Source organism: Octodon degus, unplaced genomic scaffold (assembly GCF_000260255.1).
Source record: "Octodon degus isolate 3935 unplaced genomic scaffold, OctDeg1.0 scaffold00055, whole genome shotgun sequence".
Classification (NCBI taxonomy): Eukaryota; Metazoa; Chordata; class Mammalia; order Rodentia; family Octodontidae; genus Octodon; species Octodon degus.
The window spans coordinates 4,050,011-4,074,926 of record NW_004524631.1 but is presented as its reverse complement, the minus strand read 5'-3'; the positions used below and the strand labels follow the sequence as shown (position 1 = coordinate 4,074,926).

Genomic DNA, 24,916 nt, shown 5'->3' with positions numbered 1-24,916 from the left:
AAGAATGTATGCAATGTGTTAATTATTGAAACTGTCCTACCAATTTGGTTTGAAACTGTCTCATTGCTATTTGTTTCTCAATAAAATTATGGAAAAAAAAATAAATAAAGCTGTACTATGGAACTGTTCCAAAAGTTTTAACACTTGTTTTCTTTTATAGTTTGGGTGTATTTGGTTATAGTTTGGTTTTCAAATATTGTCAGTAGTTTTCATTCCTTAACACTTTTGTAAAAGCGTCCTTTAAAAGTGGTATAATACCTTTTATATTGCTCAGCACTTTTTGTGTTCTGAATGGTTTTCTGTTTGCTCTTACTCTGTTGGATGATGAGATAAAAGTATTCTTTTCTAGCTGTTGGGAAACATTGTGGAACCTGATGTTTTGTCCACTTGTGCTGATGCTAGACACTGTTTGCCTAGTTCCCACTTGGCCCTGCCAGTGAGGTCAGGCTCAACGGGTCACCTTGCTCTTAGGAAGAAGTTCTTAAATAAACTTAGAGTCTGTGGTAGAAATACAAATGGAGAGCAGTTACTTGCCGGATGTTAACAGAGTACAGAGAATAGCGGTTCTACTGTGAGAATAATTTATGGAAACACCATCCTATCTGAAAGCATTTTCTACCAGGTAGTGAGCAGCAGGCACTTGAGAACAAAGGTAGACCCTGCCACCTTGGTCGAGAGCCCTGAGGCGTGGAGCAGGGATGAGTTCCGCTGGGGAGGCATAGGCACATCCGAGAGCAGGGCAGCCAGTGTTTGGTGTGTTGTTCCAGGAAATGTTTACTTTCACATTGCAGGAGATTATTCTTTATTTGGGCTTTTGGGTTTTCCTGGGTGAATATAGGATGCAAAACCTCCAAGATGATCCTGGAACCTTCTTAATTTTTTTTTCCTACTCTCATTGTTTTCTTTTTCTGCTCTGAAAATTCACACCTCATAACATCAGCTTTATTCTGTTTTCACTGGTGTCTCCAAAGCACTCTTGCACCTCTTGTACTGTAAGTGAAATTCAGAAATCTTGATTCACATGGACTTGTGCAAGCTGAAGTTATTAGAGCAGATTAGGGACCACAGCTGGGGAACAGATGGGGTGCTTATAATTTCACAATCTTAGGTAGTCAGAAGCCCGAATCTGCTCAGAACTGCTTTGCTTTAATCTCCATTTTATTTCACTTTATCTTGAAACCTTTAATTGTTGGAGATAATGAACCTCAGTAGGTCTCACATTTAAGTGGCATATTACTTATAATTTTGACTATAAAATTTCTCACAATTTTAATATAGTGACCAAGTATTTTAATAATGAACTTTTCATAGGCACAAAGAAAGACACTAACACCTTTATATTTTGTTTAAAATACTGAATGTATTTTAAGTGTGAATAATGAAGACTAGTTCACAGTGGTTGCAACTAGACAGTTCAACTTCTCACTACTTAAAGAAATGCTTGATCCATTCATTGGTTTCCTTTTTTCTGTGTCCATTTCTACTGTGAATGTCTGCATCATGTGTAAAGTCATCTAGCCCACCCCTTTTCAGGGGCTCTGCTGCCTCGTGACAACGTCATCTGCTTTTATGCACCAGCCCACTCAGTGGCATCTTCTGCTTTTGGGCTTATAGTGCTGTGCGGACCTGTTCTTGTGAAGACCAGCTCTTTGGCCCCTCAGAGTCCTGGGCCACACTTGCAGGTTGATTAGTGTATTCTCCAAAGTGTGTGAGAGACTTCTGCTCAGTGGCTCTTGTGAAGTCCACAATTGGAATGCCATTCCACTGATACGAATTTACACATTAGTGGTTGTTACTTTAAGAACAGAATCCATGTCTGCCACACTGTTCAGCATTTCTTTATCTTTCCTGAAAGGGTTTTTTAAAAGACTTTTCTACTCTAGTGCTAATGCTGACTGTCTGGAGATATAGAAAAACAGCTGGACCCATAAATAAGTTGCGCAGTCTGGATACACTCTGTACTAGCTGGTCAGGAAGAAAACAACACATCGTCCTTTCAGGTGGTGCAACACACCAAACAGCTGTGCTTTATGGCCCAACAAAATCTCTGACCTTTTGGAACCAGCTTGTATTTTTTCTCTAAAGCCACAGTCAGCTGCAAAAATACCTAACGTGTTTTAGAAGCAATTTTTATGTGATACTCAATGTTTTCTAGCCTCAAAACATCCTAAATGCTCTAAGTCTATACATGGTGGAGTGTCAGCCATTCTGGTGTTACCAATATGGTGGGAATTGTCATAGGAAACAGTCTTCTTAGGGCTGGCTTCTGAAGTACATTGCACTGGTCTGTTTTTGGACTTCTAACCTGACCTTCAGTGTTTGGGTGAGATGGAAGCAGCAGTACAGATATGTATTGACTCTAATGTAATCAAGCAGTATCTTCAAGCTGATAGGCTTACCTATCTTAAAGAAAACTGTTTCTCCACCTTGCACTAGTTATTGTTGGGCATGGGGAGTGTCATGAGGAGGGGAGACTTTGGACCCCTAGAAAAAGTAGACTTGGACCAAGAATCAGAAAACTGGGTCAGTACTGTTTGTTTAAAATTTGTCTGTATGATCCTAAATTTGTAAAATCTCAGATTTGTTGATTCCTTATCTACCAAATGATTATAATAATAAGTATGTTTGCATGTTTACATTACATGTAACATCAATTTTCTAGAGCTGCCAAACAAAGTACCACAGTCTGGTTAGTTTAAACAGGAATTTACATTTTTGTAGTTTTGGAGGCAAGAAGTGTGAGATTAAAGTATTAAAGAGTTGGTTTCATTGAGGAAGGACCTTTCCTCCTACCTCATACCTGGCCGCTTTCTCCCTGTGTCTATACATCTTCTTTCTTCTATGTGTGACACTATCTAAATTTTCTCTTCTGACAAGGATACCAACTGTGTTGGGTTAGGACCTGCCCAGATGACTTCATGTTAATTTAATTACCTCTTTAAACTTCCTATCCAAGTGTGGTTAAATTGTGAGTTATCTAGGGGTTAAGGATTCATCCTAGGAATTTGGAGTGGTTCACAACTTAGCCTGTTACAATGTATTATAGAGGTCTGTCTAAATTTAAATGATACACTGATTTATAATTCTTTGAATTGATTTGAATATTCTGAATATTATAATAAGCATTATTTTAATTGGGCACATACTTATTTGAAAAACATTGTCTTTAAAATCTATTTATTTATTTTTTATTTTTTGGTACTGGGGATCAAACTCTGCACCTTGCATTTGCCAGGCAGGTGTTTATGCTGCTGAACTATTTCCTGGGCCCTTAAAGATCTAAAACTAAAAATGGAGTTTCATTTTTATTTCAATGTAAGTGAAAAGATATGGGCAAGTATGTAGTTAGGTAGGTAGGTAGAAAGATATTTTTATGTAATTATTTATTTTTGCAGCATTAGGTATTGAACCCAGATTCTCACACATACTACACAAGGTCTCTGCCACTGAGCTATGCTCCCAGCTCAATGGAAGTTACGTATTTTTTATTCCATCAGAATAAGATTGAATTGTTCTATACACAGAATTTGGGTTTCTAGTTCTTTCTGCTCAACTCTTAGTTGTAGAAGACTGTGTAGGAGTTTATTGGGAAAGTTTAGGTGAGGAATAGGTGATATGAATTGCTGATTGCCAGAAGAATTAAAGAAATACAAATTAATCTTTTGGCCAAGAATAAGTAAATACATAACACAAAAGTTAAATTTATGCAAATGGCCATGTTTTACTCAAAACATGTATCTGCTGGATGGCTTGCTAAAGATAAACCATAAAGATTAGTCTTGCCTGTGTCTTCAAGTGAAGTCAAGTAGAATTTTGTGGGTCTAGAATAGCAGAAAATGTGAAGAATGAGATCTTAAGTGGCAAATGCTAGGCTTTTCATTCCCTGGAATTACAGTTGGAGAACTATTAATAATGAGAAGAAGGACACCTTGCTGGGGACATCATATACACTGATGTGGAAGAAGAAAAAGGCAGGAAGTGGTCAGAACAGCTGAAGTGTGTATTAAGATTGCAACAGGAAGACTTAATTTTGTGGGCTCCCTTTCCTAGTGGGCTAATTTTTTTTTTTTTTGTACCAGGGATTGAACTCAGGACCTTGTGCTTGCCAGGCAAGCACTTATTCTACTGAGTTATCTCCCTGGGTCCCATTAATTGTTATAGAAGAGTCATCTTTTGGGTTTTTTTTAGAAAAACAGTTTATTCACATAAAATAATTGTGGAATAAGATACATGGAAAATGACTTTGATGGCTAAGCCAACCCAAGATATTTTAATATTGCAAAAGAACACTCTGCATTCTGATTTAAGTTTGTGAAGTAAGATTTGTATACATTCAAGTGCTACCTCTACTAGTACAAAGTGGCATCTATTGGAATAAAACCCAAAATTCTGGATTTCATTAGCTGTATTTTGATCATTACAACAAAGATGTTAACCTTTGAAATTTTCTCTAGTTAGACAGTTACCTTTGAAGAAATATTTATGATCTATGCTGCCAACATACTGAACTTATGTGGAATTTATGTATTGATAATAATACAAATGTTGGGTACAGTTACATCATAGTTATTTGTAATATGATTGACAAAGGTGTCTTTCCTCGTAGCTTACTCCATCATAATGTCTATTATATCCTTGTTGATAACTACTGAAAGAATAAAAGCAGTGAATGCAGTTGTGGGTAGTATTTTTCTGCTTATTCAGATAGGCATTCATTGAATGTTCTCTGCCAAGCACTGGGAAATCAGTGTTGCAAAACACAGGCATAAATTACTGTATAGCTCTTTTTTGGGGGAGGGGGATGAAGGATATTCAGTGAACAGGAAATTAACTTAGGATGTGAGACATACTCAAACCTGAAGAGAAGAGTAGGATGCTTGAGGACATGGTACAGTGAATACCATTAAAGGCCTGAGTGATGAAGGAAATACTTGTTGAAAGAATTGATTGTTTGTTAGAAGGCCTGTAGGTTGAATCAGCCAGAGTGGGAGAGGAGTAGACACACTTAGCCTGTTCTGAGCTATCTTTCAGTCTTTGGTTGTTAATTTACACCTAGCCCAATATAAATTAACCTTTACAGTTTGGTGTTTTCTGATAAAAATTCTGTCATTATAATCTCAAATAATTTTGAGGTATTTTAGGGGTAAAATTATCTAAGAAGAAATTGTCAATTAAATATAATTGCTGAGAGCCATGTTCTGTACTTTTTTGTGTTTTTCACTTATCCTCTCATCTTTCTTTTCCCTCTTTTTTTGAGGGGTTGCCTTTTACATTGTCTCCTGGTACATTTTATTTCTCACTCAGTTTAATCCATGACCCTAATGGTCTCTTCTGCTACTGGATACCTTTTTGGACCCGGAGGGGCCGGGGTTTGGACACCTCCACTGTTAGGACATGGAGATCATCTAAAGTAGCTGGTAAGCGGTACTGTGTACAGAGCCAACCTATTATGTAAATGTGGCATTTCAATTTGTACTGAATTTTTATTTTTATTTTTTATGCATTTGGTACAGGGTCTCACTACACGGCTCGGACTCATAGTGATCCTCCTGTTTCAGCCTCCCCAGTGCTGGGATTATGGGTGTGCGCCACCATGCCCAGTCCTTGTACTGAATTTGTAAATAGAATACTAGCATCATTCTGAGAAGGGGATAAAATACACAAGCAAAAGACATGGCCTCTTTTATATTTCAAGCAAAAAAGGGCAGATATTTGGTTAACAGACATCTGTCTGCATGGCTCAAGATAAATAAGTTCTAATTACTTTTATAGTAATTTTAGAATGTAATAGCAAAGTCAGTACATATAACTGATGTACTTGGTAGCTTGAATGCAGTGTATAACTTATTTCTCATTGACCTTGGATTAATCCATATCTATCATATACGTTTTGAAGAATACAATGGAAAAAAATTGCAGAGAGCTTCTGGTGCTCAGAGTAGCCCTTGTCGTAAAGAACAATTTCTCTGGATAGTGTCTTCCATATAAACATTTCCTGCCTGTTTGCCCAATCTTAGTTCCTCATTTTAGTTTACTTTTCAGTTTAGTGCATTTAGAAGGCAGTTCATTTTCTCTTCTAATACAGGGTTAATGATGTTACTTTGAGTATCTTATTTCTAAAAAAAAGAATTGTTGATTAGGAAAAAAAATAAAACATAACTATTTGTGAACAAAAATCGTATGACCTGAGAAGACCACATATGTTTAATGTTCTTCCATTTCAAGTTTATTACAGTTCACATTTGAATAGCAGTTCAAGTTAACATATTTTAAAAATCATTTGAGATTAATACTTCACAGTTTCAGTATGGTTTGACTAAAAAATGTCCCTCAAAAACTGTGTTTGTTCAGAGGTGGAGTTTGTGGAAGGTGTTTGGGTCATGGGATCTCTGTACTCATTAGTGGGTTAATCTGTTGGTGAGTTCACAGCTGCGTGCCCTGCTAAGATGTGGGACATCGTTGGAGAAGGCAGTGTACTTGGTTGTGACTGGAAGGGCCCATGGCTCTTCCTTCTGTTTCAGAGTCGCTGTGGACTGAGCAGCTCCTGTCGGCATGTCCTCCTGCCGTGGTGTTTCTGCCTTGGGACCAGTAGAGCACTGACTGAAGACTCTCAAACCATGAGCCAAAGTAAACTCCTTCATGCTGTGGGTTATGGGCAGTTCATCCCCAGCAATGGGAAAGTGACTAATCCAGATACTTTTCTCTGTATAATTACATTTAAGCAAGAAAATCATTGGGTAAGAGTGGCTTTTGACAATTCTAAGGTGTTTAGATAAATTCTACTTTATGCTGCTAAAATATCTCACTTGCAGTCTAGTGGCACTTTGCATTTTGTTACTGTTTGGCCACGTAATCTTAAACCAGAACACTTGACAGGTGTTTAAAAGTGAAGTCATAACTAAGTGGGCAAAGGTAACCTAAGAGCTTACAGGGCCTCCTTGGCTACCCTTGAGGCAAATTTAACATTTCAAGTAATGATAGTAATGGGGTATTACAAATTTTAACGTACTTAATGAAAGAAACATGAATTCACTAATACTTTACAAAATGAGAGAGGAAACAACATAGAAAGATTGATAAAAATATTACCATCTTGCAACTACCAGTCTAACAATGCATTCTGGCAGAGATCACCCTGATTACAGTGGCCATCTGGTAAATGGTTCAATAGAGAAAGGTACCTTATATCATCTTACCCAGGCACTCAAAACCATGCAACACCAAGTGATTTCAACCACAATCTGTCCCCCTCATGTTATAGAATGGAAGGTATCTCTGTGTAGAACTCTTGTCAATTCATGATGTCAAACATGACTAAATAGTTACACAATTTAAAAGGCAACATAGTCTAAACAGTTGACTCTTTGGGGAGAAGTTTGTTATTTAGAATCTGTACAGAGATGTGCTCTGTGCATGTACCAGCCTTGCACAAGGAATGTAAACACTATGTACTATTCGTACACACATATACTAATAAACTTTTTGTTGTTGTTTTTTGTTTTGGAACCCTGGATTGGACTCAGGACCTCACACTTGCCAAACAGGCTCTTATGCCACTAAGCTATATCCTCAGCCCAGTAACTAAAATTTAAAAAAATAACAATGACAGGTAAAATGAAAAGTTCAAATGGCTGAGAACTGTGTATGAGAAAAAGTTTGGTATCTTTCTCAAGTCTTAAAAAATGCAAATTAAAACTACAATGAGAGCCCATCTCACCCCAGTTAGAATCACTGTCATCAAGAATACAAAAAACAAAGACTGTTAGAATATGGGATGGAAGTGGGATGATGGGAAGAGAAACTTTTTTACATTTTTGGTGGCAATGTATATTAGTGCAGCCACTGTGTAAATTCGTATGGAACATGGAAAATATTTGATTCGGCTACACCATTAGGAAGATTCCCCATAGAATTAAGGGCTGCACATCCACATGTATAGCTGCTGAATTTACAGCTGATGGATCAATAAAGAAAATGTGGTATGTGTATACAGATTGAATATTATTCAGTCATAAAGAAGAACGAAGCCGTGTCATTCACAAGAATATGGACAGAGCTAGATACTTCATGTTAAATGAAATTGGGCAATCCCAGAAAGCTAAACACCACATATTTTCTCTTATATGAGAAATTAAAAATTGTATAAATCAACTGGTTATTAGTTAAAATAGAGTAGTTAGGAAGCCAGACGGTACAATTGTGGAATGAGAAAGGGAACAAGCAAGAGAGGAGAGGAGAAGTAAAGTGGAACAGTGGATTGAAATCGGTAAAGATATACCAAGTGCATGTGCTGATTTCTCAGAGTAACCCCCCTCATCATGGAATGGTAGCATACACTAGCAAAATATAGTTTAAAAATGAAAAAGAAAAAAAAATGAGCTGAACTCTTCAAAAGTACTTTTAAGGAAGAAAAAAATAAAGGATTTGTGTTCTAGATTAAAGAGACTGATCACCCTGACAACAAATGCCACACCTGATTGGACCCTTGACTGGATCATAAATCGAGGACTAGGGGAGCTAAAGGCTTTATTGAAATAATAGATGAAATTTAAATGTAGGTTGTAGATTAGTTTAATTTCCTTTGTGCTAAATCTCTGGATTATGATAATGTGATTGTGATGATGGCCAGGCAGGACGTCTCACATCTGTACTGCCAGCTGCTAGGGAAACTGAGGCAGAAGGATCTCACCTACAAGGCCAGTGTGGGCAGTTTTTCAAGATCCTGTCATGAAAAGCAAAAAGGATGGGGTTGTTGCTTAGTGATCGCATGCTTATCATGTACAAGACCCTGGTCAAATCCCCAGCACCACCAACCCCCAAAATGTTTTGTTTTGTTTTTTTTGTTTGTTTGTTTGTTTGTTTGTGGTGGCTGGCTCAACCCACCCTTGGGGCAAGGCTGGTGTGGCATGTGGTGCCAGGGATAGAATCATGGTCTCTGCATGCTTGCCTAAGCAAGGCGCTTTAGACCACTGAGCTATCTTTCCACCCCCCCCCCGATGTTTCTGTGGCTATATTCAAGGTTTTTGTTCTTAGGAAAACATTTAAACTTTGGAGAATAAAGTGTCATAAAATTAGTAATTTCCATCCTTCATTCAAAAGGTTGTGATAAAGTATATGTGTGGCAAGATAAAATCATAATCATGTGAATATAGCAATGTGTTATGGATTGGCCAGTCTATGAAGAGTATTGGCATGCATTTCTTAGCTCAGACTGCTATAATGAAGTACCTTTAACTGGGTAACTGAAATGATAAATGTATGTTTCTTTGTTTCATAGTCCTGGGCCCTGGGAACTCCAGAAGTGGGGTTGCATGTGCTGCCTTGTCAGGCCCTGCTGCCCACTTGGGAGGGGACATCTCACTGTCCTCACGTGGCTGAGAGCAGAAGCTGGGTCTCAGAATCTCTCAAGTACAGTGAACCTGTTCAAGAGGGCTCTGTATTTATAAATTCATCTGTTCCTGATTACCCTCCAAGTCCCCACTCCATTGTCACTGCACTAGGTAGTGGGAATTATGGGAGGACCCATAATTCCAGAACAGTGTTTGTGGTACCACTCCAGATTTTATAGGTTCAAAAATGTTTTAAAAATATTTACAGATTGGTTTTACATAAAATTTTGCATTTGCAGATTTTCTGAGAAAATTGAAATGTCTGTCAAATTCAGCTTTGTGTTCCCCATAGGCAGCTGATTGGATGCATGCCAGCTGCCTCTTGGTCCTCCCCTTCCCTGTTGCCTTACATTTCCGCCATCTTTATCACTGATGCTACCTGGCAGATGGCTCTAGGATTTGCATGTGTAGCCCTGTGTCATGGCACATGAAGTTAGCTCTGTAGCTGATGCCCGTATCAGATGGTGAGCTGCACTCTGTTCTTTAGCAGCCATTTGAACGTGTATAGTCATTTGAGACATACTTAAGAAAATGTTGATATAAAAACTTCACAACTTGCTGTATGTGTAAGATAAATATTAAAATTTTCTTTCAGATGTAATGTATTATAGAATTGTGTTCTGTGGATTCTACCCATCTGCCCTCGTAGCCTTGCAAAAGTATCGAATAAGCTGCTTAGAATTTTTCAGTGTAGCATGCCAAGTCTTAGCAAAAAAGCATTTTGTGGAAACACTTAGAGATGCCACTGCAGAAAGTCATGCATAAACTTTAATTACCTTTGTAAGTTGCTGTATTCTGTGTTTAGGCAACTGCCTTCCTGTTACACACCCAGGGAGGGCAACAGCTCTTGCTATATAATCATGGAGTTGAGCCTTCCCCAAAAATAAAAGAACTATATCTGGCGCAGGTCAGGGCCCAGTAAGCTAGTAAACAATTTGAACATGCGCGGAGAAGAAAAGGATGGGCTGCTGTTAAGCTCACCAGACAAGCGTATATGTAGTACTTTATCAATTATGGTGCAAAGGTTGGAGGGTCAGGCTCATCACTCTTCAGTTTGATGTTCTTAAAAATGTAAGTTGCATTTGTCCAATTCCATACATGCATAGGATTTTTGCCTTGTGAGGTAAACATGAGAATTTCTCCAAGGGAATTTGACAGAAATTCAAATACTGTAGAATCTCCTAGAATTCATTTTAGTTAACATCAAAGTAGGTGTTTGGGAGACAAGCCCTAAATCAATGTGGGAGTCAAATGGGGTACATGGTACTTTCCCTTTCCCCTGCTTCTCGTTAAAGACCACACCTTGCACTTTGGTGGTGCCTCTCATTATCTGAGGTGGTACACAGCTTTTGCCAAAAGAGGCCATTTGCTTAGGAGTGACTAGTGTGTATGTTTCTGTTGGGGCTTGGCTTCAAATCTTGGGCCAGGAAAGAAAACCATTCTTTTTCCTGAATTCCAGAAATAGCAACACTAGTTCATAAGCAATTAGCCCCTGCTGTCCTGTTTCTGTTCTCTGTCTAGCTGGGTACTTCACCTGTGAAAGGAATTCATCTCCTGTGTTCTCCTTTCTCCCTGGCTCCAGGATCTTTTAGAACCCAAGCCTCTTTTGAAGATACTTTCCTAGACCTGAATACAACTTCTTACTCTGTTTTTCATTGCTGACAGTCTGGTATTCCCCTGGCTAGCTTTGAGGATTTGAAACAATCACTTACGTAGCTGAATGCTTAGCGAGATGTTTGTCTTTGCTTTAGACCCATAGATTATCAATATATTTCTGGACTATCTCCCCTTTGTGATTAATTGCACTGTCCTTATACAGTACTGTGCAAATGTATTAGTGGTGATTTTAAGTATCATTAATGTTAGCTCATAATCACTAAATGGAGGTTCTAATTAATCCTATTTTTATACATACATATTGATTCCTTCCCTCCCAGCATAAGTAATCTGTTGAGCATGATGATAGTCGTTCTTTTCCCCCCTCCGCCCCCCGCAGCCCTCCCTGAGAGTGGAGCTGTCATGGCATGTGGTTCTGGGGATTGGACTGCTGTCCCCTGTGCCTGCCTAAGCAGGCTCTTTAGACTGCTGAGCTTGGGCTATCTCGCCAACTCTGCCAATTTTTTTTTAGCAAAAAAGTATCTACAAATATTCTTAATATTTTTTCCTTATGCATTCTCACAGGTATTATTAGTAGGCAGTAGCTTAATATCTAGTTTGTCCTCACTGTTGAGCATATTTTTCTTTTCATCCTAAAGTACTTTTTCCATTTAGTACCTTTGATTGTTTACTATCTACTTTAAGCATCTTAACCCCAAGATGGGCATAATCAGATGCTGGATGTGTTCTACTCATTCTTGTTTCATTGTACATGATTTGGTAAAGAGAGTGCCTGTGTCAGCTCCCTGGCAAACCTCAGAGAGCGTATCTGTTATATTGGCCATAGCTGCAAATGAGCCCTCTGAATGAGGAAACGGAAGGTTCTGAGTGAAGAAGTGCTGATGTCATCCCCTTGGCAGGAAGGCTGTGTTACAGCCTTAAATGCATTCTATAGCTAGCAGCTAAGTGTGTAGCTGTATTTCTTTTCTAAGAAGGAAAAAATGTGAAAAAAACCAAAGAAGTAAATTGTGTTTATAAAAGAGGATATTTTAATTAGTGTAGGCCTTGCAGTTATTCAAACAGTCTGAACTTCGGTTTCTTTCTGGAGCAAACATGAAACCATTATTTATGGAAAGTTTAAATTTCACATGACACATCTTCCCTCTATGTGTGTGTCTTTAAAAAAAAAAAACAACTTTATTTATTTTGCTTGTGTATTTTTATTTTAACCTTCCCTTTGGCAAAAATGCTTCATTTTCTTGTTAGGAAAGTTGCCGGGGGTTGGGGGGGAAGGACCTGAATCTTGAGCTGAACCTTCCTCCCCCACATTTCTGAATAAGCTGGGTCTCAGTTCACTAGGAGTATGTTTGAACTAGAGGTTCTCATCCTCATTCCACTTCAAGAAATGCTCCACCCCAGAATATGCCTGCATCTGCAGTTTCTCTGTGTGAGCTGTCTCTACCCTGGTGTCCTGTGTTTACTGATTTGATCTTCTTTGCAGGGAAAACCCTTTCACACACTAAGGGCAGGATGTGAAGGTGGGGTGTCATGTCCAGCCAGCCAGCCAGTTGTCAACAAAGTTGAAGGCAGGGGAAGAAAGGCTTTGATATGTTTGCTGTTAACTTAGTTGTATTATTGGCGGCTAAATTAGATAGAAATTAATATATCAGTGAAGGATTGGGCCCTCAAAGAAGTCCATGCAAAAAGTGGAGTCATCAGAATTGTAGCTGGAGGCAAATCTAAAGCAAACCAGATATAATAGCCAGGCTTGCAAGATAAACAGATAATTGAGATTATATGCAATGAGCATCACCTGTTCCAGTGAGCCGAACTAGGCATCAGATGCATTTGTGGGTGACCAGAAAATCAGGACACCCAGAACTTCCCTTCCCCAAAATGCCTTTGTTCTTTCCTTGTGGGCATGCTATGTGACTGGTTTCCCTACTGGATCAATACTAGCTAAGTAGCCATATTTGAAATCCTGTAAGTTGGTTGTAGTCTGACTTACATTTTATCCACATTGTGATTTTGCTATATATTATCCATGACAAAGGGCCTTGGTGGCCACTGGTTTGGGACCCCTCCTGTCTCAGGAGTTTTCTTTTACTAGACTTTTGCTACTTGTAACTTTCTCCGTCCTTTGGAATTCACTCTCCCATGTTTGGGGGGATATGAACTCAGCACATTTGACATCTCTCAGGTCCAGAGTTACATTTTTTCCTTTATTAGTGGCAGTTTCACTGTGAGGAAAAAGGAAGAAGCCAGCCCCCAAAACCAGAGAAGACATGTCTATCCTGGGCCTTGCCCAGGACCTACTTTCCTGCCCTTTGAGGACACTCTCTTCCTCAGTTGGCACATGACAAGTTCTTAATGGGGAAGGAACAAAAATAAGACATAGTTTTCCTTTCAACTTTTTGTAAAAGAAGACAACCTTAAGATAAAGTACCAGGGTATGTTTGTTTATTCATTTTTGTGAGAGGAATAGCTAATCTTTTTCTCTCTTGCACAATATGGGTGGGGTGTGTGTGTGTGTGTGTGTGTGGTGTGTGTAAAAGAGAAAAAGCATGTGAGCAAGTGGAAGCTTGATCCAAGCTGTAGCACACGTGTCATATACCTGGTTTTTGGAAAGACTGACCATTCATAGATACATGTCTACATCCTAAGGGAGAGGGAGGCTGATGGGCTTAGTTACCTCGCTATTTGGGGAGTAGAGTTGTGAATTGTAACATTTGCATATGTGACTGGTAGCTTTCATGCAAGGTTTATTTTCTATGTGGTAAGTAACTATGACTTTAGTTTAATTAAACAGATTTTATTTTCACTTTTGTGAAAATTGTGTGCCTGGGGTGTTTTTCCCTTAGTCTGTAGCAGCACAAACAGGAAACCATTAAGGGAGTAGCTTAAATGCAGCTGTCTTCTCTTTTTCCGTATTTGCAATTAGAACCTTGAAGAATTCCAGGTGGACTTCTTCTGATGTGACAGGGTAGGACCAGACACAAGATGGCAGTGACTGTCCTGTCCTTTCTTTCACTATAAATTTTGCCCTTCTTTTTGATCATTTTAGAATCCTTTCTTCATCTGGTTCCATTCATGGCCTGGTTTTTCATATGCTTTTCTAACAGACCTATTTCCCAGGTCATTGGCTTTTGCTCTCTTCATTTGGCAACATTTTCCAAATTAAAAAGGAAAAGCCAACCCAAATTTTTTTGTTACTCTTCCACTGCCTTCTCTTTCTCCCTCCTGCTCCTTGCAAACACCCTCTTTCTCTTGACCCCCAGAGCTCTGCTAATTCAACATAGTTCAGCCAAAAGTTCAACTTGCTTTGGGACCGTGTACTAAATCACATCTGTGCCCTGAGCCTCAACTTGCTCATCTGTTTCTCAGCTTTCTCTCTTGGTCAACAGGGACACCTGCCAGCATTATGCCCAGCTTAGAAAATAAAACTGGTAGCCAACTAGACATCAGTCCTACTGGGTCCATTTGTTCACCGTAGCTATGTTAGTAGCTTTTGTTTTTGGTTTATTTTTTTCCCTGACAGTTATCTTTTGAGTTATGTTATATTTGCAGCTTAATTACTTAGTTGGAATCTTCCAGAAAATGTGAGGTTACATTCTTTTGACTCATAGGTGTCTCCTTTATCTATGTCTTAACATGAATACATGATTATCAATGAGCTTGTGACTGCTGGTTTTTTGAGTGTGGGTTTTCTTATAAAAAGTTGTTGATGGTATTACCAGTAGACCTTTTTTTTTTTCTCACTGAAATGATAGCAAATATATTCTAACTAGAATGCAATGGGAAAAATGAGAATCTATTCCTTTTACAATTTAGGGTGGAGCCACTAGGACTTTGTTATTTTTTAATGTGAACTTTATTATTTATTTGGCCACTTGTATCTTTTGAGCTTTAGCCATGCAGGATCTTTGCTGGTTGCTGGAAATAAATGTTGACGATGTCTTCAGAAGGATTTGGCAAGCTGAAGACTGTATAGGATCCACAAATTAATATGATTAGTACATTCTGAAAGGGTTGTAAGGAAAGAATATGTAAGACAGACCTGTATATGGCCCACAAATTTTGAAATATTTGTCTGGTCATTTATGGAAAAGGCCTATAATACCTCTGTCCTCTTAAAGCCCACATTCAAGCACTTTTCCCTTTGATTTCTAGAACATAATTCTTAACCACTATAGTATATGATAAGTTTTCTATCTTATTTTAAAAATAACATTTATCTAGTTGAGTAAGCCAAAAACTGGAAAACTGTCCTTGATTCTTCACATTCTGTACCACTGCCTATCATGTCAACCTTTCAGCACTAATACCTCCAGAAGTGCTCATCTTTTTACCATCTTTACTGTCACCTCCAGCCTAGGCCAGTTGTGTGCTTTACTTTAGTCTTTCATACTGCCTGGTCTTTCTGCTTCCAAAATGATGTCTGTTATTGACACAGAACCAGTCATCTTGTAAGCTCAAAATAGAGTCCTGTCCTTCTTTTAAATATCCCAGTGAGTATCAGACTTAAAAATTTGAACTACACAGGCATATACCCAGATAAACCTAAAAATTTCATCTCACAGCCCTGTGTGGACTGCCACTGTCCCTTAAAACCTTATGCCTTCATTACCCTCTGCTTCCAACTGCATCAGTTGCCCTAATTGACCTGTTTGTGACCCTTTATTATCTATTGTCGACTGAATTACTAAGTGGAACTGTGTGTTAGTCTAGTTGACACTGTGATTACCTAAAACTCTACCCTGGCAAATTAGTGCAACTACAGTGAAATTCCACAGACATGCCTGCTTCTAATTCCATTTTCAGGTTTGAGGTACCAAGTATCCATGGTAACAAAACAGCTGACTTGATGATAACTTGCATTAAAAACCTCTGGGGGGAAGGAGATTAACATCCTTATTGTTCTCTAACTTGTTTTTTGTTTTTGTTTTCTTCTTTCTTTTTTGCAATGCAGAATATGAGTTGGAAGTAAAGAGAGTACAAGACATTCTTTCTGGAATAGAGAAACCACAGGTATGTTTTCTGGATTTCTCAGCATAAATGACACCTTATTAAGTATTTCAAATGTATGTTTCTTTCGTCCCGTAGGTAAGCAGAAGAACCCCATTTCCATTGAAGATTATTTATAAACTGTGAAATAGTGGTCCGTTATTAACGGAACATGAAAATATACAACAGCAGTCTTCTGTAGTTATCCACTGAAATGCCATCCTTATTCAGATGTTCTGCATGCAGTAGATATTCTCAACTTCCAAGGATATTTTTTTCTTTCGGTAATTTCTTTTTACCTAGGTAAATGTAATAATAATTTCTGAAAACCTCAGAAATTCCAAGTATTTTTCCAAATAAATTACAAAAAGATATTTGAATGTTAGTTGGAAAGAAATAAGTTGAGGATATTGGGTGCAATGGTAAGGAAAAAGATCTGGAGGTGGTGATACTGTGAGGCTTTAGGTTGGATTTTACCAGGTACTTTGAAATTCAAGTGAAAAGTTCACAATGTTGATTCAGCCTTTCATCTGAGATTAGAGAGGCAGAATTCTTTGGAATGTTTTCTAGCTGAATTGGAAAACCTTAACTCTCATGTGTTTCAAATACTGAGGCTTTTTCACTGAGAGGTCCAAACATGCCTCAGGGTACATAGTTGAGTTTGACTAAACCTAAAAAGTGTGGGTGTTTTGGAGGAGGGGCATAATAGGGCACTTGTGTTGGTGTGGGGCCTTGATGTATGGGTGGGGAATCTGAACTGCACTGGGAAGGAGAAGGCAGTCATTGAGGGTTTTTAAAAAAGATGTTCAGTACTCAGATTTGTGTTTTCAGCTTGATCAAGCACTTAGCAGATGGCTTAGTGTGAGAAGTGGACTGACTCAGGGAGAGAAGTGTCAGCAGTTTATTGGTGTAGTCCAGTGAGAGGCTGTGGAGTCAGAATTAGGGTAGTGGCATCAAGTGTGGCAAGGTGGGACTAGACTGGACTAGACACTAGAGCCATTCTCTTATTCAGGGTGATGGAGCCTGGGGTGGGCTTTTGGGGTTTTATGTGTGACCAGCAAAGAGTAATATGTAGTCTGTGATGGCAAGGCATCGAAGCTAATTAAGGCAGTAGTGTGCTCAGAGTGAGCAGGTTCACACCTGTGATAGGAAAAGGGCATGAGCGCTGGGAGCATACGATATAGGTGTTACAGTATTGTGCTGGTTTCCAGGTGCCTCTCCTGGGGTATCTTTTAGAGTCTGATTGACAACATGATTGACAGGGTATTGAGTCACGTCAGCTGCATCTACCATGCATACCCTTTTGCATAATTTATCCTGTTATAATTGGATATGTGCAATGTAGTCTTGATGAACCTTTAATGAGCTCCAGGTGAAAAAAGTATAGTGCAGGTCGTGCTGGCAGGTCTGGTGCACATGTGTCCTGGTTTGGAGTTTTGGACTCTTTCAGGGAAGGTTTGGGGGTCTTTGCTTTTATCCCTGCCTCTGGATGAGTAGTAAGTCTGGGGACAAGGGTTGATGGGAGGTAGTCCTAGGCAAGCTTAAGTTTAGTTAGGAGGGGAGCATCCTGTGCCCCCAAATGCATTATCTGTATTCTAGAGATAACAGCAGTAAGACTTTATAACCTATTCATATACCCAGTGTTGTCATAAGTAACTGAGCTTTCAGGCTTAGACACTTCCTCTTGGGAGTTGTGTCCTCATTGTTGCCCTCATGTCCTTATTTAGTACCGCTGGTACTACCTCCGTGCTCACTGTGCCTTCCAGGTATCTCTATCACTGCATTTATGTTTTACTCCATTCATTGATTTCATCATCTTTCCTAGTTGTGCCTAGTTTCTCTAGAATAGTTTAAAGCCTGTGTCTTTTTTATATCTTCAGTGCCATTCTTGGATACACTGAGTTTGCCTCACTGAAATGGGATCCAGAAAGATAAATGTAGTGGGTGATCACAGACAGATTTAGTACTGTGGAGGGAGGAGATCAAGACACTGGGAGGTCAGGGGCAGAAGAAAGGATAGTTAATTGTTGTAGTAGATGAGAGTCTTACTGTCTAGCAGTGCAGTATAAGAGGCTTAGAAAGGCTCACATGTGGAATCATGAGTAAAGATTTTATTTACATCTTGAAGGAATCAAAATCAGAGAAAAAAGGCCGAGTAACATGTTCATTCATTGTCCCAGAAGTCGCCAGAGAATGTGTCATGTCTCTTGTGTGTGTGCATGGTGGCTTTCTGTAGAAACTGAGTTGTGCTCTATGCAGGAATGGTAGGATCTATGCAGAAGCAGTGATGCAATACTACTGTTATTTGCTGTTATACACTATAAAAGTAACAGTTGGATATGTTGTGTTTTTCCTTGATTCAACATTTATTTATTTATTTTTAAAAAAATCTTTTATTTATTTATTTGTTTACTTATTTGGTGTAGGGTTTCACTACACAGCTCATACTCATAGTGATCCTCCTGTCTCAGCCTCCCCAGTTCTGGGATGTTACGCATGTGCCACCACACCTGGTTTCTAAGTGCTCAGCAGCACTTAGACTGCTGAGCTATCTATCCCGCAAATTCAGCATTTATTAAACATTTAGTCTTCACAAGTTTTAGATCAGGGTATATAGAGAAGCTTTTGTAAATAGCCGTGATATAAAGTTTTATATGTTAGTACTGTCATACTCCTGTTTTTATCACTTAAAAGAATTGCTTGGCCACAGATGCAGATACATCTTGGCCAGATAGCTGTGTCCCTACCCTGGAGAGTTGGCTGGTAAAAGCCTGGTGCCTTTGGGCCCTTGAATCATGCAGCTGAACTCCATTGTTTTCATTTGGTACCAGCGCAGTACACTGGAGAATTTAGTTTCCTTGGAAGAAACAGAAAATGCATGAGGCAGGTTGGTAGTATTATTTAATCTACCAAATAATTTTGTTTCTTATTATGACTTAGTAATTGGTAATCAGATTTCATATATCTGATTCTGTAAGTCTCGTAATATATTTTAACATTGCTGTGTCTGATTGACACTGGAACACTGACCACACTGAGTCTCATTGCTGGGCACAGAGCCAGACTGGTATGTTCACTCAGGTGCTGCTACAGGCCACAGCCAGTGTCAGGGTCCATCTCATGTACCTGAAGGTCAGCCATTCTTATTGCCTCTTTCCAGATTTTGAAAATGGCTTTGCGGTTATAAATTTAGACAAGACATAACATTTCCATATAACAGGGTTCCAATGGATTGAAATATAGTGAGTGTAGCCAAAGATTTTCCTTAGTGCTATGAACTGGAGTTGTCATTTCTGCTTTATAAGCAGCATACTATAAAGCTAGGATAGAAATATTGGAGTAGAAACAACAAAATTTCAAGTGGTTATGAACTCTAGATCATCACTTTACACCCAGTGTTCTTTTTTAACATTGAGACTTGGACTTGCATCTCACCTTTTAAACAGTCTGTTGAAAATTGAATCACCTGGGACTGGTGAGGTAGCTCAGCTACCTAAAGTGCCTGCTTAGGCAAGTGCAGGGACCATGGTTCAATCCCCAGCACCACATGCCACACCAGTCCCGCTCCCCAGGAGCGCTGAACCATCCAAAGTCTGGATGTGGTAGTGCACACCTGTAATCCCAGCTCTGGTGAGCCTGAAAGCAAGAGGATCACCACAAGTCCGAGCTGCATAGTTAGACCTTGTAGCAACCAAATACCTGAAAGAAAGAGGGGCCCAGGAGGTAGTTCAGTAGACTAGGCACTTGCCTAGGAAGCTCAAGGTCCTGAGTTCAATCCCTAGTATTGCAAAAGCAAGCAAGCAAGCAAGCAAATTGAATCAGCCAATAGGAGGCGTGTGTCTTTGAATGCAATCACTTCTTTAGCATGTGGGTGGTGGTGGCACTAACTGTCCTCTGAGGTCTGAGGCCCGGGTTGGTCCCAGAAGTGTATGTCTTACCAATAGATATGTTTCACAAGTAAGTTCTTCTAAGTGTCATGCTTTTGCACATCACTAACACAGTTTCTCTGTCTGACCACCTGTATTAGTTCACTATGGCTGCTATAACAAATCGTCACAAATAGAGTGACCTAAGACAAAATAAACGTATTGTCTTGAAGTTCCAGCTTTCATAAAGTCCACAAATGAGTCTTACTGGGCTAATGCCAGGTGTTAGCTGAGTTGCATGACTTTCTGAAAGTGTTAAAAGAGATTCTCTTTCCTTTTCCAGTTTCTAAGGGTAGCTCTGGGCCCCCTTCATCTTCACGGGTCATAGTCCCATCCCTTCAATTACCGCTTCCATCTCCATCTCCTGACTTTGATTTTCCTGCTTCTCTTTCTATTTCATTAGAAGGACTCTTGCAATTATGTATGGTTCATCTGGATTACATACAATCATCTCCCTATCATAAGATCCTTAACTATATCTGTATATCTCTTTTATAATATTAAGTGATACATTTACAGACAGTTTTGAGGGAGTGTGTGTGGGCAGGGGGATATTCTGCCTATCATACTGCCTCTTCTGCCTGGTCCACGCATCTTTCCCAGCGTGGTTATGTACAGTTTTTCTTTTTCTGTCTTTCCACTTTCACCACCTTTCTACCCCTTCTCTCTAAAGTTCTAACTCATGATCGTGTCTTACTCATTCTTGTGTCCCAGTACCTAGCACTGACCTTGGTACAGAGGGAACCTTATCAGGTGTCCGCTGAATTCCACATGTGGTAGACTGCAGCAGTTGTAGCTAGCTGCTGGCCAGCATCAGTATGGCTGCACCAGCATGGAGGAACATGGGGGATGTGGATGCCAGGATGTGCAGTGGCAGCCAGGAGGGCAATGGCCTCTGCTGCCAGTCAGGCCTTCTCGCTTTGTTCATAGCATGATGCTTTCTGTGACCTTAGGTAAGTTTTATCACTTCAATTTCCTCATCTTGAAAGGTAGGATAACAAATCCTACATAGGAGGATCTGAGAAGTTATATACTATTAAGAGAATGTTGAAACAAAGTATTCCTCTATAGTTTGTATCATATCACCAATACTGTCTCTATACTCTGAACTAGGAATAAGATACTATCATGAATAAGAATTCCACCTCTGAGGGAAAGAAACAGAGCTATAAAAGACAGTTGAATATAAAATTATTTTTTTTTAAACAAATTATTTTTTCAGTCACATCTGGTAGAACCTTAAAGGGATATGACTTTCTTTTTTGGCAGATGATTTGGTTTAGAGTGTAGAAATAAAACCTATGACTTGTACGTACCAGTCACCTTTTAGAACTTTTCACACCCTGAGTTGAACAAGTTGTCTTAGTTACATTTCTTGTTGCTGAGACAAAATAACCCAACACCCACAGGTAAAGAGGGAAAGCTTTATTTAGCTCACAATTTATAGAGTTTTCAGTCCATAATCCACTGACTCCATGGACCAGCCAAGTCCATAATCCACTATCATGAGGCACATGATAGAGGCACAACAATTCATGGTAGCAGAAGACAGTAAAAGCAACAAGAGAAGGGGAAGACAAGGTGCTTTTATATATTGTATGCAGTTGACAGGAATTCGGGGCGGTAGCCATCCTGTCAGTGGACTGATGCAGCAGTCACCCACCCTGAATCCCAGCATCACACACATTGGTACTGTGCTGCCAAAGCAAGCACAAGCATCATACCCTCTGGATCCAGCCACCTCTGTAAAAGCCCTGTGAGCACATGAGGCTTTAGGTGGACACCTAAACACAAACTGTATCACATGTCATTTGCTCTTTGGAGGCCCACAAATATAAAGGTCCAAGTACTTCAGATAGTTTCAACAATACTTGAAAGATTGCCCAGGAACAGTTAGTTGTCTTGGGGATGTCCCTCTGCTGTACCAAAGGCATAAATTTAGGGTTATGCTAAGTGGTTCAGGAATTAACTAGCCACTTCCATCCTAATGAGGTCTGATCTCCTCTGATGATAGTATCACATACAGTTTCCCACATTGTGGTGGGCTTTTTATTTTCAGCTTGTAAATAACTGTAACCTAGAATTATAGTTCTGCATTGTTTCCATCCAATAATGTTTAGCCTGAGGTTTTGGAATTGAGACCGGAGAGAAACACTTCCCTATAAGAAGCAGCTCCTTAAAAGATCAGCAGCGGTATATCTGGGAGCAATGCTTTAGACTCTTGGTATTTAAGGGTTTATAGAAGCAGATCATTGTGACAGTTTTAGATTTGAGAAACTTTTTTTCTTTGATCTTTCCCTTTCTCATTTATTTTTCCCTTGTGTTGTTACCTCTCACAATGTACCTTAGAAGTGAAGCCAGTATTTCTGTGGAAATATTTCTTCAGTGTATTCCTAAATCAGATCAGTAGGCCTCCCACATAGTTAAATTTTGAACTATCAGCTTACAAAGAAGTATTTTTTAATGTGAGAGTAACTGTGTGTGGGTGTTTTGATCCATGTTATGAATATCATTTCCATATAATAAATTCTGATGATAAAAGAATTTTACGGGATAGTTTTACAATGCTGGGGTAAATAGAAGAGAGGGGTAAGAGAGAGCTAAGCGGTATGTACCAAGTAGCTGTAAGATAATATGATTTTGTAGTTTTCATATATACACATATAGGAACTGTTTTCATGTTGGAATTGATATTCAGTAAGTACATAGGTAAGCCTGAATTCTACTCAGTATATGACCATTTAGAAATGGGTAGTAGATTATAAGCCCTGCAAGAGACTTAAAGCAGTTTAATTTAAGTAGTATGCAAACTTAAACTAGTATCATATACACCAGATACTTTAGAAAAAAATGTCAGATTGCTCCTTTTCCAATGTTACAACAAGAAAGCATCATTTTTATCACATTACAAAGGAGATTGGCTTCTTGTTATGGTAGATTAAACATCAGCAAGTCAGTTTTATGACTTCTAAACATTTGTGGACAGGAGATGTCAACATACAGTGACTACTGTGGGGGTCAGATTAGCTGTGCCCTGGTCATGAGACTGCTGGCCAGGTGGGGTCAGCACAGAGAGAAACTTGCAGTCAAAGCTCAAGTGCCATTGCTCTGAAAGTGGCCTGAGTCCAGATGGAGTTTGTAGAGTTCTGAATCTTATGAGTTATCATCTCGGAGAAGCATTAGAGTAAACTCCTCCTGTACTGGTGATTGACTCCTAGGTGACATCCTCCCTCCCTCCCTCCAGTTTCCTGGAATTAACCCTAACATTCAAATGAGTCCAGAGTCCTTGCAGCCTCAGTACATATCATCAGGTTCCAGTTCCTAAGGAAGAGAAACCTGAGGCTAGGTGTTCTGAGAGGGAAGAGAAGAGCACAGATTGCAATTTGGGCAATTGGGCCCTACACCAGTGTTGTAATCTAGGTAGGTGGCAGGCTGCTGAGTGCCAGGGAGGAAGGAGTTTACAGAAGCTGCTTCCTTTGAAAGTGAGGTAGAGTTCCAGAGCGCATGTCTGATTGGCTGGCTCATAGGAAGACAGCATCTGCCCTAGGCTTGCTTCACATGGCAGTTTGCCTCTCGTGGATTGCTCAGGGCCTGGGGAAAAGGCAAACATTATTTCAGCTGACACTTTGGTGATATACATCTCTATTCATTTAAGCAATAGTTTAGCCATGTCTTGAAGGAAAAATAAGTTTGTCATAGCTAATGAAAAAGGTAAAGTTGAAAGAGATGTGAATTAATGGGTGTACAGTCTATGTACAGAATGCCATTTGACTGGGCTGTTTTGGGATGCACTGCTGTTTCATACCACCATTCATAGAATCAGTGTCACTACGCACATTGTTCTTGGAAGGGTACAGAGCAGCTGTTTATTACTTCAGCTGAATGTCTCCCAGGACCCACTCTCTCTTTTTCTCCATTATAAAGTGAATTCTTCAGAGCAGAATATCTCCTGGTAGGTTACAAACTAAATATAATTCTTTGTCTCAGGGTTACTTGTATGTGTAAAAGAATTCAGCAAATACGTTGGTGTATACAAGGAGTGTTCAGTGTGAGGAACTGAGCACTGAGGATAGGTCCTGTTCTAAGAAAAGGTGGCTGCAGCACAAGGAAAATACCAATTGATTCTGAACAGAGGATCTGAAAAAGACAGCTGGGAGCCTTCCTAAGCCAGCTCCAGATGGGAGCCCGAGGACACTGTGTCTGCTCTGAGGCCCATCACTCACCTTGTTCCTCACCAAGTTGATGCTCCTGAGGCCAAAGATAGGACCCTAGGTACCTCATGTCCACAGCCCCTCACAGTGAGGAATGATAATTACATGCAATGAAAACTGCATTTAGACTGGAGTTAGAAGAAATGTGTTAAAGCCAAGAAATCGACAGTCAGAGGCTAAATCACAGAGGGAAGGCATGGTCACATAGTGTGGTGTCAGGAGCAGAGAGACATGGCAGGCTTTATGCTATTGGGCTGGAGCCTTGGCATCTAGTGTGCAGTGCTGGTCTGCCACCTGCTATGTCATCTGTATCAGACCATTCGATTTACTGTTTACTCCACAAACATTTACTAAGAAACCACACCTCACAGTGCAATATGATTTCAAATGGACCTTAGGGAATCCACAGTCCAAGGTTGTAAGCAGGATCAGCAGTGATAGTGACAGCTGCAAGGCTCTATAGCACAGAGAGAGAACTGAAGAGCAAGCTGCATCGGAGAAGGCTACTTGGAAGTAGTAGGCCCAGCCGGAGTCCTGACGAATGAGTAGAAGTATGTTGACTTAATACATTGTGAACAGAACAGTGTACAGGATATCTACTAAAACTGATAAATGACAGCCTGAAAGGGGATAGTCAACATTTATATTGCATATTAATTATGTGTACATTTACATTGCTTAATACTACATTTTTATAAACCTTATAATTCAAATAGTAACAAAAGTAGAAGAAATAAAAACATGGGCAGTGAATAGTTTACACATCTCTGTCTATAGACATAATGCCTTT

General features: G+C 39.5%; 1 protein-coding gene across 4 annotated transcripts in view; it reads left to right on the top strand.

Moving 5' to 3' along the window:
* Fndc3b (fibronectin type III domain containing 3B) overlaps positions 1-24,916 on the top strand; it is a 337,533-nt gene that overhangs the window by 224,470 nt on the left and 88,147 nt on the right. For all 4 annotated transcript variants that reach the window (XM_023717769.1, XM_023717770.1, XM_023717771.1 and 1 more), the window contains exon 7: positions 15,955-16,013. In XM_023717769.1, the coding sequence (XP_023573537.1) occupies positions 15,955-16,013 (59 nt within the window). The remainder of the gene's footprint in view (positions 1-15,954; positions 16,014-24,916) is intronic.